General features: G+C 40.4%; 1 protein-coding gene across 1 annotated transcript in view; it reads left to right on the top strand.

The window, feature by feature from the left end:
* STK4 (serine/threonine kinase 4) overlaps positions 1-18,193 on the top strand; it is a 95,324-nt gene that overhangs the window by 41,720 nt on the left and 35,411 nt on the right. Inside the window, exon 10 of the mRNA XM_047745281.1 lies at positions 9,955-10,112. Within this exon, the coding sequence (XP_047601237.1) occupies positions 9,955-10,112 (158 nt within the window). The remainder of the gene's footprint in view (positions 1-9,954; positions 10,113-18,193) is intronic.

Raw genomic sequence — 18,193 nt, forward strand, 5'->3', positions numbered from 1 at the left:
TGACCTGAGCAGAAGACAGAGGCTTTAACCCACTGAGCCACCCAGGCGCCCCTGGAGATGCATTTTGTTCAACTTAAATGGCTCTACATAGAAAAAGATGATTCTCAAGTGTTTATGCTGTAAAAAGTAGCAAGTTGGAATCCGTATTTGTTAACAATAAATATCTAATGCCAAACAAAAAGTATTTATTAGGTAATCACTTGCATCATTACTATATAGTGTACAAAAACCAAATGAGGCATTTGCTGCTGACCAGGAGTTAGGTTTAAAGGGGTTTAAAATAGGTTAAAATAGGTTTAAAGGGGAAGATGATATTTGTCATCATTATCTAGTATTTATGGAGTGTCTGTTACACTGTAACTATTCATTGTAATTCCTTATATGTCTGGGACATTACTCTGGATGCTTTACATAGTCGTATTTGATGATGATAACTTAGTTGGGAATATAGAATCTCTGTATATGGAGGTAATATAATTCTAGGCTAAATGCTGGGCAAGTGGTACAGACAAGTATTAAAGGTTTTGTGAGAAGGAAAGCAAGGACCTAGATGTGCAGAAAGGCTGGGGGAGGTTTTAGCAGGTGTAAAGTCAGGAATGTAAACATATATATTAAATATTCAATTTGGCTGAAGTGGCTTTTTACCGGCTATGGAAGGACCTCGAATGCCACACTAAGTTTGAACTTGATTCTCTTGGTCATAGGGTAATATAAAGACATTTTGATCAGAAAGGTGATAGAACAAGGTGGTTTTTTAGGAGAGTCAGTGGGATGATGTGGAGTTCGAAAAGGCCGGAAAAGGGAAGACCAATTAGGAAATGTTTGCAGTACATTTCCTAATTGGTCTTCCCTTTTCATTTTCACTTGTCAACCTTCTGTATCTTTTTAGATATGCTGCCTCTATTGCTCTAGTTAGTAACCCTTTGAAATTTGGATTTAGATCCCTTTGAATCGATACGTGGCAGCTCACCAAACTTAAAGAAGTGAGCGCCACAGCCCAGAAGTCCCGTCGATTTACATAGACGCAATTGTCAAAATTGGTTAAATGGAAGAGTTATTCTAGTTGGCCTCCAGGGAATCCTATAACTTATGATTCCAGCAGTTCTTAGTGGTTTCAAAGAACATTCAAAGGAATATTTATGACCAGACATAGAAACTTGGATAGTCACTTGTGTAATGAAATGAGTTACTATGCAGAAAGCACTTAGGTGCCCAGCAACAAAAACAAAAACAAAAAACACACAAAAAACCAAAGTTTAATAAAGGTTAGATTAAAAATCAAGACAAACAACCCTCTGATAAGGCACAGTATTCCAGGCCAGAAGGAGACATTTGAGGGATTACTCGAGTTTTTTCTTGCAGATACTCATAGATGAAACAGAAGAAAATGCAGGTTTGGCCTACTGTTCTAATTTCAAACAAAACTAAGGTAGAAAAGAGTTATTATTGTGGCCATTAAGGTCAGAGTAGTGACCATTATGGTTTACTTAGTGACAGTCTTATAAAAATGAATGTAAACATGAAAGGGCATGAAGTTGAACACCCAGCAGGTGGTCACTCCAAAGGAAAAGACGGGCTTCAGTCTTTGGTCAAGCTCTTTCCCAGTTCTGACTCCCCTGGCGTTGTGCCATAGCATATATGAATCCAGAAACCAAAGTAGATTGTAGAGGAAAGGGGTCCTTCCTCTTTTTTAAAAAAATTGAATTATTGATCTGTAACTCACATACCATGTAATTGACTCATTTAAAGTATACAGTTCACCCCTGGGGCTAATGATACATTCTATGTTTATAAAAAATTTTTAAAAAATTTTTAAAAAGTTTACAATTCAATGCATTTTAGTATGTTTACAGAGTTGTGCAACCATCACCGCAATCTGATTTTTATAAATGTATTTTTTAATTGAGATATAATTCACAAAAAAAGAGCTATAATTCACCTGTTATAAAATTCACCATTTTAAAGTAATATAGTTCTGGGGGGTTTTAGTGTATTAACAAGGTTGTGCAGCCATAGCCACTGTCAAATTCCAGACATTTTCTTCACACCCCCAAGAAACCCGTAGTCCTGGTAGCAGTCACTTCTTGTTACCCCCGTGTCCCTCTCACCAGGCGACCATTCATCTGCTTTCTGTCTCTGTGGATTTGCCTGTTCTCGAATCATACAGAACGTGGCCTTTGTGTTTGGCTTCTTCCACTTAATGTTTTCAAGGTTTATCCATGTAGTAGCTGAATAATTCCGCTGTATGGATAATACCCTATTTTGCTGACACTCTAATTTTAGAGAATTCTGGTCACCATCAGAAGAAACTCCATACGCATTAGCAGTGACTTGCCATCTCCAGTTTTCTGTCCTAACTTACTTTTTGTCTCTACAGATTTGCCTATTCTGAACATAGAATATACGGTGTTTTGTGACTGGCTCTTTGCACTTAGCATAATACTTTTAGGGTTCATCCGTATTGTAGCCCATGTGAGTGTGTGTGAGCACTTCATTCCTTTTCATCGTGGAATAATACTCCATTGTGTGTCTGTACTGCATTTTATTTATCTATTCTTCAGCTGATGGACATTGGGTGGTTGGGTCCTTCTGTTTTTATATAGCATTTTTCAGAGAAAAGTGAATATGGAATACATTTGCTTATGACTTCAACCCCGGTCTGTGAGCTTAGACAGATTGTCCATTGAGCTTGCCGAATGATGCTTGCAAAGAAAAACAGGTCATTCATAGTACAGGAATTCATGCATTTCCTGCGTTAGATAAAAGAATCAGAGCAAGAGATGGCTGTTTGGGAAGTTTGACTTTTCTGCTCAGTCCATTCTCTCCTGGGCTTCAGGTTTCTGGCATTATCTTTCAGCTGAACGTCTTCTTTTCCTGGGATACATCTGAAAATATACCCTAGCTCACATTGAAACAAAAAGCCCACCAGCCAGTCGAAGCCCCAGGGACAGTGTTGCCTTTAATCAGCTTGGACTGATTCTCTTGGGCTTTTCAGTACGGACAGGCTGTTGTCCAGCACACTTGATCATCTAGCTCAGCAGTGCTAAAAGAAAAGTTCAAAGATAAAGTTCCTGGGAAAATTCCGTTCCCCCACTCTTTCTACACTCAATTTAGTGGCAGTTCTGACATGTCAGGAGAGTTTTCATTTTGATTTTGGAGAATTTGCAGTATGAGATGCAGCTCCTGAGTCTTAAAATCTGATGATCAGGGTTCACGTCCTGTCCTTGTTGGTAACTAGCTGCATAATCGTAGGCAGATTTCTCATCTGTAAGGTGGAAGTAATAATACATACCTCTAAAGATTTGAGGACTACGTGAAATGGTACATCGTCTAGTACTTGTGTGCCTAATAAGAGCAGGTCCTCCTCCCTCCCTCCTTCATTTACATGGTATTCATGAAGTTTGGATGGGAATATCATGCAAAAGTACCTCATCAAAAGCCTGGAACTTAGAAAGTATTCAGTAAACCTTAGTAGACTTTGAACTTGCGTTCTCAAAGACTAGAATTCCTTTTGTAGATACAGAGCCGTGTGTATGTGTATATGTATGTGTGAGGGACAGAGAGAGAGAGAGAGCATCTCAGTTAGTTTTTACTGTGTAACAAACCATTTCAAACCTAGTGGTCTTTCTTTGCAGCACTGGGGCTATAGTGAGGAACGCAGCTGCCTTCCCAGGCTTAGTGCCAGCTGCTGCGATGGCGGCCGGGGCTGGCTGACACATGAAGACCTAAGATGGTCTGTTGACTGAGGCCTCACGCCACATGGTATTTTGCCATCCAGCAGGCTCACTCATTTTTATTTATGTGGTATTAGGATGGGGAAGCACTTCTCAAGTCCCTGCTTACAAGGTTTTTGCTTTGTTTCAATGGCCAAAGTGTGTCACATGGCCAGACCCACAGTCCCTGTGGGAGGGCAACAGGTGAGGATACTGGGCGGAAATGATCATGGTCATTTTTTGCAAACATCCTATCTAAGATGTTCATTATTACAGTAAAGCAGATATTGTTATTGAAAATTCTTTTCAGTCTGTAAACTCAGAGTGAGAACAAGTGCTATAACTTAATTACAGTGTTAGTGAGAAGATGTTGGTCACAGCAGGAGCTCTGACTGCTCCATATGAACTTAATCCGAGAAGCACTCTAACATACAATATTGTGGTGCAGGCAGTTAATTTCTGGAATGACTAGATACAGGAATCACAAATACACCTTTTTTTTTTTTGGAATGCATGCTGATTCTTGCCAGTTGAGTTGGCTTCCCTTACTGATTGATTCATTCATGTCTTCAGCTTCAGTTATAGAAAACATTTTTATGACCAGCATCTCTAGGTGATATCTTTATTACAACTTGGGCCAAGAAAAATGTGGTCACCTCTTCCATCTGTTTTAAGAAAGACTTCCCCGCTCCTTCCCTCCCTCCAGAATAAGCCCATTAACAACAACAACAAAACACAGAGTCAGATACAGTCTCGTCTCTTAACAAGTATTTTGTTAAGTCCTAACTTTTTGCTTTGGTCTCATCTTTGGTTTATGCCCATACACATCTCAGTTGTGGCATATTTTATTTACTAAAGGTTTTATTTACTTACCTGAGAGGGAGAGAGAGAGAGAGAGAGCATGTGTGAGCGAGAGGAGGAGCAGAGAAAGAGGGACAGGCAGACTCTGTGGTGAGCATGGAAGCCTAACGTGGGGCTTGACATGGGACTTGAACCCAGGACCCTAAGATCATGACCTGAGCTGAAACTCAAGTCAGACGCTTAACTGACTGAACCACTCAGGCGCTCCTGGGCACATTTTAGATAGAGGTTATCAAGTGTCATGATCCCTCTGGAGATAAGAACTGTTTTTCCGTGGTTATTGGTAACTGAGCATAAATACATTTTCAAAATGAGCTACTTGCCAACTCCTAGAATTATGACATTTTCAGAGCTGCAAAGGGACATAAGGAGTAATGGTCCAGTGACCTCTTTTTGTAAGTTGGAACCTGCGGTTTTCCCAGATCTTACAGTGAGACCAAAATCTAGATGTTTGAACCCCAGGGTAGGGATTTTTTAGTGCTGTCTCCAAAATCAACTTTAGCTTTTTTGTAATCTGATACATGTGAGCACTTAATTATTTGACTATAATTACATTTTGTGAATTTACATGTGAATTTTACTTCCAGCTCATGTCTGAATGTGCGATTAGAACAAAACTCTATTATTGCAAAATCCTGTCTAGTTTTTGGAACTTTGGTCTCTAGTAAATATCGGGTATAATCAAGTCCCTGGTTATCAGTATCAAAAGGTGAAAGCAAAGATGTTTTAGATAGTTTTTACTTCTGACCTTTTAGTTGTTGAAAGTGACAAATAATAGTTGGTGATTTACTGTCAAAAATACTAGAAAGGGGGCGCCTGGGTGGCTCAGTGGGTTGAAGCCTCTGCCTTCAGCTCAGGACATGATCCCAGGGTCCTGGGATCGAGCCCCGCATTCGGCTCTCTGCTCAGTGGGGAGCCTGCTTCCTCCTCTCTCTGCCTGCCTCTCTCACTACTTGTGATCTCTCTGTCCTGTCAAATAAATGAATAAAATCTTTTAAAAAAAAATACTAGAAAGTTTCAGCTGACCTGGGAAGGGCTGTCTTCATCAAATAAGAGAAAAAACTGAAATACAAAGAAAGCAAGTATTTCATTTTCTCATTTAAACAGTGATAGAGGGGCGCCTGGGTGGCTCAGTGGGTTAAAGCCTCTGCCTTCGGCTTAGGTCATGATCCCAGGGTCCTGGGATCAAGCCCCACATCGGGCTCTCTGCTCTGCAGGGAGCCTGCTTCCTCCTCTCTCTCTCTCTGCCTGCCTCTCTGCCTACTTGTGATCTCTGTCTGTCAACTGGATAAATAAAATCTTAAAAAAAAAATAAACAGTGATAGAAATTAGACAAATGATTATAATCTGACTTAACAAACATTCCTTTGATTTTTATGATACGGTTTAGAATTAGACCACAGAAAGGTTATCTTTAATGTTTCATCTCTGATTTAGAGACCTAAATTTCTAAGATCCACCTGTATTGCAACTGAAAGGAACAAATGAAGACTCATAGAAATATAGAGTACCAGTTAAACAGTTTTTACTGTTGGATATGCTGCTTTAAGAAAATAATGCCTTTGTGGGTTTTGTAACAATTCCACAGGAGAACATATTTTAAATTACCTGTTATTTCTATCCGGAGTTGCCATTTTTATTAATGAATTCAATTCAGTCATTTCTTTGCATATATAAAGATGAATGGGTAAACAGATATGAAATGACAGAAGTAATGAGGGGTTAGTGTGTGGTATATGCAGCTTTCTCTCAAACAGTCTATTTTCTAAGAAAGGAGATAATCTGTGTGTATTTCTTAAAAAAGAGGGTATTTTATTCTGATAATACAGTTGTCAAGTGGTATAATCTCTTGACAACACCTTTCTCTCCCAAACCTCTTTACTGTTCAATTATTACTCTGAGCTCTTAGATTCCTTTTCAGTGAGATCTTTCTGGTGCTGAAAGTGTCCCAGAACTTACCAGTGGGAGCCCCTCAGGGTGGCTTCTGTTTCCTGTTGGTATGTACCCGTTAGTTTTTGAATAATTGTTTGCTCTTTATGACACAAAAGATGTTCCAGGCCCACTTGGTGCTTTTCCTGCCCTAGACCAGGAGTCAGCTGTTTTTCGTAAGAAGCCTTGGTTCCTTTGAGTGGGAGATGGTATTTGCAAACCAAGATCTGAGCACCAGGTGTGCTCATTGATAATGGGGTGTTATTGTTTTAAGGCTTCTTAATGAAAGATGCTTGGAATTTTTTTTTAAGTTATGAACTCATGTTCATACGTGCAGTTCAAATACAGTACACCCAGATTCTTTGTACGTTCCCCTGTTTCATACTTTGATGTTCAGCTATTGCCAGATCCCCTTTCTAGAGCCTGTACTATTTTGCATGCCAGTTCTGCAATGGATGAGTGTGCCTGTGTCCCCCCAGCCTTGCCAGCAGGTCAGCTGTTGTCAGGCTTTTCAGTGTTCTTTTGAAGTGTAAGAAATCACATCTCTAAATAGTTTTGATTTGGGTTTCTCTTACTGTGTGTGACCCTAAGCATTTTGTTTCATGTGTAAGGACTAATTGGATTACTTTGTATATATACAGTTGAACAACAAGAGTTTGAACAGAAACAGAGTTTGAACTCTGTGGGTCCACTTATGCAGTTTTGTTTTTTTTTTTTTTTATAAATACAATATAGTACTGTAAATGTATTTTCTTTTCCTTATGATTTTCTTAATAACTTTTTCTTTAGCTTCCTTTGTTATAAAAATACAGTGTGTAACACTTAAAACACACAGAATGTAAGCTCATCGACATTTGGTGTTCTCAGTGAGGCTTCAGTCAACAGTAGGCCATTAGTAGTTAAGTTTTGGGGGAGTCAGAAGGTATACATGATTTTCAACTGCGTGGGGGTCGGTGCCCTAACCCCTGCTTTGTTCAAAAGTCAACTTTGTTCCAAATCCCACTTTTCTACCTTGTTTGGTCTTCTTTTGGTAGATTTTTAGGAATTGTGTGTGTGTGTTTGTGTATGTGTGTGTGTAGGAACTTATCTGCCTAATACCAAGAACTCTCAAATTTTTTTAAAGAAGATTCTTTTAAAAAAAAAAATATGGTACTTGTTGCAAATATTTTCATCCAGTTCGCCAGTTGTCTTTTGTCTTGGCTTGTGTGGGTGCTTACTCATTTTTAAAAATGTATGGTGTTTTCTTCACACAAAAGGTTTTTATTTATCCATTTTTCATTGCATCTGGGTTTTTGTCATAGTCAGAAACCACACCCAGGTTTCAAGTGCATCCACACAAGTTTTCTTGCAGTGTTTATGGTTCCTGTTCTTAAAATCAGAGCCTTTACCCATATGGAGTTTTTCTGGTTTAGGGTGCGAGGTGTGGACCTAATTCAGTCTTTTTCTAACTAACTAGCTGTTTGGAAAGCCATTTGGGCTCTCTGTTTTGTTTTAGGGCTTTCTGTTCTGTTTGGCCTGTTGGCCTGTCTAGCGGGAGATTCCATCCATCCAGGAGATTCCATCCGAAAGAGCATTGTGTGCTGTCTGCAGGGGGGAGTTGGCACATCGCTTCCATTGTGTGCTTCCAGGAGGCTCACTGGGTACTCTTGCTGTGATGCAGGCCTGTGTGTAGGCTTGCTGCAGGGTTGGTTCTGGGCCCAGAGGAGGGGACTGAACAAAAGGACTGGACAGTAAATCCAAAACACCTTCACTTGGACAAGTTTTATTTTGGTGTGGTTCCTTCAGAATTAGATTATGAAATAATACCTTAAATTTAACTTAAAAACAAATGAGCATAGGCACCTGGGTGGCTCAGTGGGTTAAAACCTCTGCCTTCAGCTCAGGTCATGATTCCAGGGTCCTGGGATCGAGCCCCACATCGGGCTCTCTGCTCAGCAGGGAGCCTGCTGCCTCCTCTCTCTCTCTGCCTGCCTCTCTGCCTACTTGTGATCTCTCTGTCAAATAAATAAGTAAAATCTTTAAAAAAATAAAAAATAAAAGAGCATGAAAAGCACTTAATATTATTGGACCTAGAACAAACAAAACAACACACATTCAGCCATATTCATTGACTGGTTTTAGTAAACACTATGTTTCATCACTAGTAAGTGAGGAGGCAACAGTGAAGTAGGCTTTTTGCAGCATTTGGAAGTGGGCAAGTCTGGGATTGGCTGCTCTTGAACTTGGCAGTGGTCAAAGTGAGATGACAAATGTCTGAGAGGCATTCAGGGTGCCAGCTTAAAGCTGGACTGGGCAGACGTCGGGAGATAAGAGTGCACGGAACAAGGATGTCTGGAGAGAAGCCCATGCTGGCCTTTATCTTCTAGACCCCTCCCCATCCACTTCTTAGAGCTCTGCACCTTTTTGGTCTTTTTTCCTGGTTACTGGGGAAAAGGGCAGTATAAACCCACATGTTCATGGAAAGCCCTGGAAAAAACTTCCATACTTTCTAGTATTAGGATACTAATCAGAAGCAGAACTTCTGTGAAGTAGGTACATTCAGCTAGCTAGGCTGTTAAGGCGTGCCAGGTAAAATTATTCTTTTCGCACCAGTTACCAACCAGTAACTGCTGTATTCTGCTCCGTTTTCCAGCTGCTGCTAAGAACTGCTGATCCTTTCCTCAGGGAGGTTTGGGGCCCAACCTAAGCACCCCTTACCAGTCTTCCCTGACCACCCCAGCTTATAAGATCTCCCCGTGAGATCTTGAGATCCACTCTGAGAGACAAATCCTGTTAACATTTTGGTATATTTTCCTCCACTCTTTTTTCTCCTATGTATATGATTTTTCAGAGTTGAGATTATACTCTGTATATAATACTGTATCCTATTTTCAACTTCTAGCCTTATTGTAAGTCATTTGTAAATAGGGTTTTAAAAGTTACATAATATTTCCTGGAGTGGATGCAGTATGATTTACTTATATTTGCTTTTTTATGCAAATATTAGTCCAATTGGATCATGAGAATATCCAAGGCAAGTCACCCTACTGTATTATTCCCCTTCCCTACTCCATTAGCTATGGAAAATGTTGTGTCTATAGATGATAAGTCCATATCTTTGCTCGCTTCTCTGTTTTCAGTCTAAATATCATAGGAACTTTTTGCTCGAGGAGACCCACAAAGTACTATTTGCAGCTTACTCAGAGCTGTTGCATCATCCAAATCTCTCCACCCAGAAAAAGGGGGCATTTGCATTTTAGGGGCCCATAAATCCTCTGAAATTCCATAAGAAGCATTTGGAGTGAGCATTTATGCATTTCCCTGCGGTTTTCTCTAGATTCTCATAGGCGTGCTTATCCAACAAAAAGCCACCGACACAGAGACTAATGCCCATCTGGAGACAGACGTATTTATTAAACTTCTCTGAAATCAGTGATACCATTTTTCACCTTTTACTGTTCTTGGTTTTCAGGAAGGGATGAGACCATGCAGCCTGCCAGACCATCTTTCCTTGAATACTTCGAACAAAAAGAAAAGGAAAATCAGATCAACAGCTTCGGCCAGAGTGTACCTGGTCCCCTGAGGAACTCCTCTGACTGGAAAGTGCCACAGGACGGAGACTATGAATTTGTAAGTAGTGCTGGAAGTGGACAGTGGTGTCTGCTGGGGAGGGTTATTTGCCGCATCGCACACCCACTTCTGTGACTTCACCGAAAGGGTCAGAGCATCTTCTAATGCAGTGCATGCCCCTGGCCATGCTGGCAGCAGCCCCTGGCCTGAGGGCGTCATGAGTTTGAGACGACATTTTGACGGACACTTGAGCACTTCTGGAGTTCCTGATTGGTGGCAACTTCTTTGTTTTAAAAATCCTTTATTCACTTGCCATTTTTCTTTTTGTCGAGATTGGAATTGCTATTGGTCAAAGAAATACTCATCGAGTGTGTACACACCGTCTTTCATCATTTATTTGGGATTGTGACTTTCTATTTAAGAGTTAGACCGGAGGGCATTTCATGCTGGTTTGTAGCGTTTTGGCTGTTCTGGTAATCATTTTCCTAATTTTAGGGTCTCTGAGAGGATTACTCTGAATTTTGCCTGAGGATGAATATTAAATTGTTCCACAGTTTCTTATGAAAAACTGGATGTGTTTTTCCTTTCTTTGCAGTGGAACATTCTCCCTCAACCACAGCCACTTGTTAGTGTTCACAGAGATTTAATGAGTAGAGGCAATAAAAAATGGGGGGAAAAGTAAGCTAAGGAGTCTGCATTCCTTTTCTGAATATTTTTGGAAAAGAATCTTCTCTTTAGGGATTTTTAACTTTTATACTCTTAAGTTCTGTCATGGTTCTGTTGTTTATAAAAGAACTCAGATTGGGCATCATCACCGGATTCTGGGAGGCCTTTCTAGGCCTGGCTTTCCATTCTCCTACTGCCTGGCCTCAAGGTCATGACGTCCTCCTTCCATAACATAATGTCTAGTGTCGTCCAGGAGCAGGAATGCCACAGCTGATACTGCTAGCGATGGAGAGCATTTGAGGACCAGAGTAAGTCACCTGAGGCCGGGATACTGATGGTCACTGAAGCCACGGCAGAGCCCAGCTTCATTTGCTTTACCATGTGTGCCTTCATTTACTTGTTCCGCATCATCCGTTACTGTCAACTCTTTGTTGATTCCGTTATTAGTCGAGTCGTGAGATTTGAATCATCTTTGCTGTTCTCTGTTGCCCACATAGTTATCTTCGGAATATTTGTAAGGACTTATTTACTCAGTTTAGTGAGTCTCTAGGCAAAGATGAAATAACTTCTGGAAAGCAGATACCGTGATACCATCGCAGAAAGCCTCAGAATCCTCAAATCTGTATTCCTAGGTATAGTTTCCTTTTTTTCTCTCTCTCTCTTTTAATATTATAGTAGTTAGAGATCCTGAAAGTCCAGCCATTCTAATCATTGCTTTCAGATCCGTAGTCCCAGTGTTTGAAGACTCACTTCTCTCTGCTGTAGTTTTCCCGACTAGGATCACTGGCAGAACTTGTTTCTGCGTGCAAGTGCTTGTGGAGAGGGGCTTTGGTGGGTCTTTTGAGAGCATAGCATGCTTTCCATTCTGGAAGGCGGCGACTGCTGGAGGGAGTGGCCATGAGCACCAGGAGTGGGTGAGCACATTGCCCAGCCTGGGTGACGCCTGGCCGGTGTGGGAGGAGGTCCTGAGGGCACCCTGTACACCAGCGCTTACAAACTGGCAGCATCCAGCCCACAGGCCTTCTTGTGTGCTCTATGCAGGGCTCCCAAATCTTTCAGTACCTGCCTATATATAAAAATTGAGAGCTTTTAAATAAAATGTTGGCTCTCTGGCTCATTTTGCAAACTTGGAAGACCTGCCCATAATAAACCTGCATGGTCGGAGGATCGTTGTCTGTTGCTGAGCAGGAGCTGCCCTCCTTAGGTCCGGTTCTTCTCGATGTCTGGCCTACTTCATTTGTATTAACTGTCCTGTCCGGCATTTAGGGGCATTCGACACTGGGATTCTTGCTGTAAACCCTCTGGCTATGTATATATCCATATTGGGCCTGAACCAACCCCATCCTCCCATATAAAATTTTATTCTGTTTTTACTGACAAAATTTCAACAGAATTAATTTATAATTTCTCTTTTAAGAGAATCGCAAACTAAGCAGTGAAAGAAAGTTTAGGTGGGGTGTACCTGAGCTGCTATTCCAAAAAATACCAAAGATCAGGTGAAAATTATTTTATTCTAAGATTTTATTTATTTATTATTTGAGACAGAGAGAGAGAAAGAGAGAGAGAGAGAGAGAGCATGCTTAAGCATGCCCAAATGGGGTAGGGGGAGGGTCAGAGGGAGAGGGAGAAGCAGACTCCCTGCTGAGCAGAAGGCCCAATGTGGAGCTCCATGCCAGGACCCTAGGATTGTGACCTGAGCCAAAGGCAGACGCTTAATCAACTGAGCCACTCAGGAGCCCCTGAAATGGATTTTTAATGCCATGGTATTCTTGCTAGATAGCACTTACCTTAACCTGAAATTAAGCATTTGAAATAACAGCTGCAGACAGTTTCTTTCTTTTTTTTTTTTTAAAGATTTTTTTAATTTATTTGACAGACAGAGATCGTAAGTAGGCAGAGAGGCAGGCAGAGAGAGGAGGAAGCAGGCTCCCCGCTGAGCAGAGAGCCCGATGTGGGGCTCCATCCCAGGACCCTGGGATCATGACCTGAGCTGAAGGCAGAGGCTTTAACCCACTGAGCCACCCAGGCGCCCCTGCAGACAGTTTCTTAAAGTGTCATCCCCAGACCAGCAGTGTCAGCATCACCTGGAAACTTGTTAGAAATGCAGACTCTCAGGCCCACCCCAGACTCAACTGCATCAGAGTCTCTGAGGTCAGCACTGAGTAATCTGTGTGTTCTAACCTACCTTATATGTGATTCTACCTTGCTAAATTCTGGTCTAAGTGGTTTTTAGAGTGTAGTATATTTTTATATAAGTTTCTTCTTTCTTTCCTAGTAGGAACTATAGAAACTCAGAGATAAGGACGTATTCGTGTTTAATAGCATTGCATGGTTTTTTAGTTTCCTTTTTACTCTCCCTTTGCGTCTTCTGTACTCCTGTTGAAGGCATCAAAGAAAAATAAAATAAGGAAAATGTCCTTTTGTAAGTGACATTTGGCAAAGAAAGAGCCAAACTGTTGAATGAAGAAAGTATTCTGAATAATTTCACCTAGTTTGTAGAAGGTTGTGTGTCAAATTGGCCAACACATCTCCCCCAGGAATCTCTTAGAGACTCTCTGATTTCCCAATAGGCATTTAACAGTATTTAGTTATGAAATGTAATACATTTAACAGATTTTAATTATGAAAAAGATTTTCTTCCTATGAAGGCAATTGCTATTTTGAAATGAACTTTTTGCCCAAAATGGCAAATAGGAAGTAATTTCGTCAGGAATGGTAGAATTCAATACTGACAAAAACCTTCATATTTTCATCTGAAATTGAGTACTTCTGCATTTTTGAAATTGAATTACTTTATTTGCCATGTTGGAAAAGCAAAGGTTTCCTTTAACATTTAATATGTATTGTGATAAAAGTATAAATGTGTGAAAATGCAGTATTCGCTAAAGTTGGTATCTGATAGTCTATAAACAGATTGCACGTAGTGAATTCTAGGAGAGTTCAGAGCCTCCCACTTTGTCACTCCTAAAGCCACAAAAGGCTGTAAACTTAAATCCAGTTTGGCTCATGAATCCTCCAGAAACACACTATAATCTTTCAATCTAAGGTGGTGGAGTGCCAGGATGGGGGAAAGTTGGTGGGGGAAGTTAGTGGGAGGTGGGGGTGGGGGTGGGGTGTTGAATGGAAGAGATGCTGCTGCCCTGCCCATGAGCTTATGGGGCGTGGGGTGGGGGGTTGGGCGGAGGTGAGGGAAACAGACTTTAGGTCAGGTAGTCTATGTGCTCAGGTAATAATGCTATATAAAGAAAAAAAGAGCCACAGTAAAGAGATAATATGAGATAGTATGCCTTTCAGCATGAGGAGACATTCAGCTAAGACTTGAATGAAGAGGGGCGGTATGTACAAAGGCCCCCAAGCAGGATGTGGTAGGCGTGGCTGGAGCAGAGTGACCCTGAGGACAGCAGCACTAATGTAAACACTTCAGTGATCACAGTACCTGTGAGCAAATTAAAATCCCCTTGAGGGGTGCCTGGGTGGTTCAGTCGGTTGATCGTCCGCCTTCAGCTCAGGTCATGATCCTAGGGTCCTGGCATGGAGCCCCACGTCAGGCTTCAAGCAAGGAGCCTGCTTCTTCTCCCTCCTCGTGTGTGCACTGTCTCTCTCAAATAAATAAATAAAATCTTTTTTAAAAAATCACCTTGATACCAAAATTACAGTCAAAATCCAGCTAAATCTTGTTTATAAGAGATATAACTAAAATAAAATATCACTGAAAAGTTTAAAATAGAAGATGGGAGAAATGCGCACTGGGAAAAATCCTCCCGAAAAGGAAGTAGGTGAAACAATATTAATATCCAATAAAATTGAATCCAAAACAAAGGACTATTACATGGGGAAAGATACATTTTATATTGCTGGAAGGGGTACTTGACTGGAAGACCTAAGTCGTGAACTTCTGTAAGCATGTGGACTTTTCCCAAACTGCAAGAAATAAAAGCAGTAAAGAGAAAACGGCAGTCATAGATGAAGGCTCGGTGTTCTCTCAAAAATGGACATTTCAGTTAGATTTAAAAAGAAAGTTACCACAATTAACAAGATTGATAAAACAGAAAACAGAAACATTTTTCAAGTATCCATGACACTTTTAAAACATATATGGAATATTTGCAAAATCTGACTATGTTTTAGAATGCTCAGAAAGAAGTCTCATACAGAAATCACATAGGCCACATTCACTGACTGTCACACAAGAGAAGTAGAAATTAATAATAAAGTGGCTAAAACCACTTTGTTCCACTTGGAAGTGTAAGAGTATGTCTCCAAGTATTTGTTCACAAGATAAAATAGAAATTGTAAACTATTTAGAAATGAATTACAAGTACCCCACAGAATTCAGATTTCTGTAAATTAAACTTAGGGGATGCAGCAACAGTGGTACTCAGAGGAAGAGTTATAGCCTTAAATGTATTTTCTTTTTAGAATGCAAGAAAGATTGTAGATGAGACACAATAGGATAAAGATAAACACAGAATTCAGTGAATTAGAAAACAAACAACAAAGTTGATGAGTAAAACTAAACATTGCTTCTTGGAAAGGAACCTGACTTTTGGCAGAGTTGATCAAGTTGAAGAGAAGGTCTGAAAAAACTGAAGGGCAAAGGGGAGGGAGTGTTACTAAAGACAGAGGAATGTTTGAGCCATAAGAGAATATTATTATTTATGATTTGACATCCCTATGCATCTATGCTTGAAAACCTAGATACATAGATATCGAAACATTATGCCATTGTTACTTCCTATATGGAAATGTAAAGTATCCAAGATGTTTTTGAACAAAAACAGTGAGGTTGGACATACACCACCAGATGTCAAAGTGTACAAAACCACAACACTGAAAACACAGACAATTGGCACAAGAATAGAACACAGATTAGTGGTATAGAGAACAGTCAAGAAACATACTTGTGTATATATAGGAACCTGTGTAGTAACAATAGAATGCAAAGTAATGCAAACTCTGATATCATTTCTGTAAATTTTTTAATAACCATAAAACACACTACATATTTCTGTATATATGTACACATGCAACTGCAGAGACAAAACACAGCATATGAAATTATTTGATGAGTCATTACCTTTGAGGAGAACTTCAGTTTTAACTTTATACAGTGAGAATATATTACTTGCTTAAAAATTTTTAAAAAGCACAATGAGATGTGTTAAAAGTTCTACACAGATTTTCTTGGTTTTCGTCTAAATAGAGTTAGCCAGAGCTTCTGCAGAGCTAGATGATCTAGTACTTTTCAATCTTAATAACTTTGCAAGTATAATTGATTATTAGCTCTTGGGGTATATTAGCTTTCAGAGTAAGTTTCCTGTTTATTCAAATGAAGTTATTTCCAGATTTCTTATGACTCATTCTGTGAACAGAATTGTTAGCAGCTGGCCCTCACAGGAGCTCAGTCCATTCATTGAAGTCCTCATGTATACCTTGTGTCAACAGGCAAGATTGCAAGATCCTTGACAGCCAGGACTTGACTTAACTCATCTTTGTATTCCTAACACCTAGCAGTTGCCTGGCTTAAAGTTAGCACACTATTTTTGATTAAACGCTGACCTAGTCTCTGAATTAATTCAACAAATAGTCACTACCCTGAGATAGTTGGTAGTGTGGCAGAAAAGACAGATAATCGAATAACTTTGATACATTTTGCTAATAATAGTTTACATTTATTGAGAATTTATGATACCAATACCGGCCATTGGACTAAGTCCTTTATATGTATTAGCTCAGTCCTTATAACCATCCCAGAAGGCAGGTAATATTGTTGCCATTTTACAGATAAGCAAACTGGGGCTCAAAGGGAGAAGGTAATGGACTACAGTTGTGCAGATAGGAAGTGGCACAATTGGGTCTTCCTTTTTTAAAAAATTATGTTAGTCACTGTACAGTACATCATTAGTTTTTGATGTAGTGTTCCATGATTCATTGTTTGCGTATAACACCCAGTGCTCCATGCAGTACATACCCTTCTTAATAACCACCACCAGGCTCACCCGGCCCCCCACCCCTGTCCCCGCTAAAACCCTCAATTTGTTTCTCAGAGTCCACAGTGTCTCATGGTTCATCTCCCCCGCCGATTCCCTCCTGCCTTCATTTTTCCCTTCTTTCTCCTAATGTCCTCCATGCTATTCCTTATGTTCCACAAATAAGTGAAACCATATGATAATTGACTCTCTCTGCTTGACTTATTTCACTCAGCATCATCTCCTCCAGTCCCATCCATGTTGGTGTAAAAGTTGGGTATTCATCCTTTCTGATGGCTGAGTAATATTCCATTGTGTAGATGGACCACATCTTCTTTATCTATTTGTCTGTTGAAGCCCATCCTCTTAACCACCTTCTCTAGGCTATTGTGGTCAATTCTCTTAATAAAGTGCATATAAAAATTGCTGTAGGAGCCCAGAAGAGGGAGCAAGAACCCCAGCAGGAACCCCAGGGAAGGAAAGCATCAGGAAGTCTCATTTGAAATGTGTTTTTGAAAGACAATAGGAATTCCTGAGCTAAAGGAGGGAGAGGGCCTTAGACTGGGCAGTGTGTGTGAAGGCCTTGAGGAATGTGGGATACCAGGAAGTACAGAGAGATTGTATTTCAGGCCCAGAGGGTGGGGGTGTGTGAGCAGAGAGGCGTGGACTGAAGGCCAGCTCTTCGATGAAGGAAATCATGCCCACTGTGCCCTTCTCTTTTGGGAAGTATTTAGTACTCTTTTAGATTTTTTTCTGAGTGTATCAGAGAAATTAAAAATAGATTCCTAATGCAGCCCAAAGAGCTAAGCATTAGTACCTCTCTGAAGTTGTGTGATAATGGGCCCATCAGAATATAAAACCATTGAACTGTCAATTCAAAATTAATATGGTAAAAGTAACAGAACCTGAACGAGATTGATTGTCTGGATTCCCCGGGTAGTTAAAGCCATTCACATGGCTCTTTGTGGGAGGGGAGGATGAATTTTAGCCCTGAGGTTTCCCTGGGAGGGTGACAACAGCTTATGATTTCATGAAACTTCATCTTAACCCTTCTTTCCTAGATCAGAGCTCCAAATATGATTGTGGAATAGAGATTTCTGTGGGTTTTTATAAAGAAGCTTTATGAAGCTGTCAGGACATAGTTGATCGCTCATTATTTAAGAAGTTGTACTTTTTGCTTTGGGTTATACACTTTAGAAATTAGAGATTTGGTGGGAGGTGGGAATTACTATTACTATATTTGTGGTTTAAAATCGTGATCAGGGGCGCCTGGGTGGCTCAGCGGGTTAAGCCTCTGCCTTCGGCTCAGGTCATTATCTCAGGGTCCTGGGATCGAGCCCCGAGTGGGACTGTCTGCTCAGCAGGGAGCCTGCTTCCTCCCTCCTCTCTCTGCTTGCCTCTTTGCCTCGTGATCTCTGTCTGTCAAATAAATGAATGAAAATCTTAAAAAAAAAAAAAAAAAAGAAAAAAGAAAAAAAATTCGTGATCAGTATGGTGCCAAAGATG

Source organism: Lutra lutra, chromosome 9, assembly GCF_902655055.1.
Source record: "Lutra lutra chromosome 9, mLutLut1.2, whole genome shotgun sequence".
NCBI lineage: Eukaryota > Metazoa > Chordata > Mammalia > Carnivora > Mustelidae > Lutra > Lutra lutra.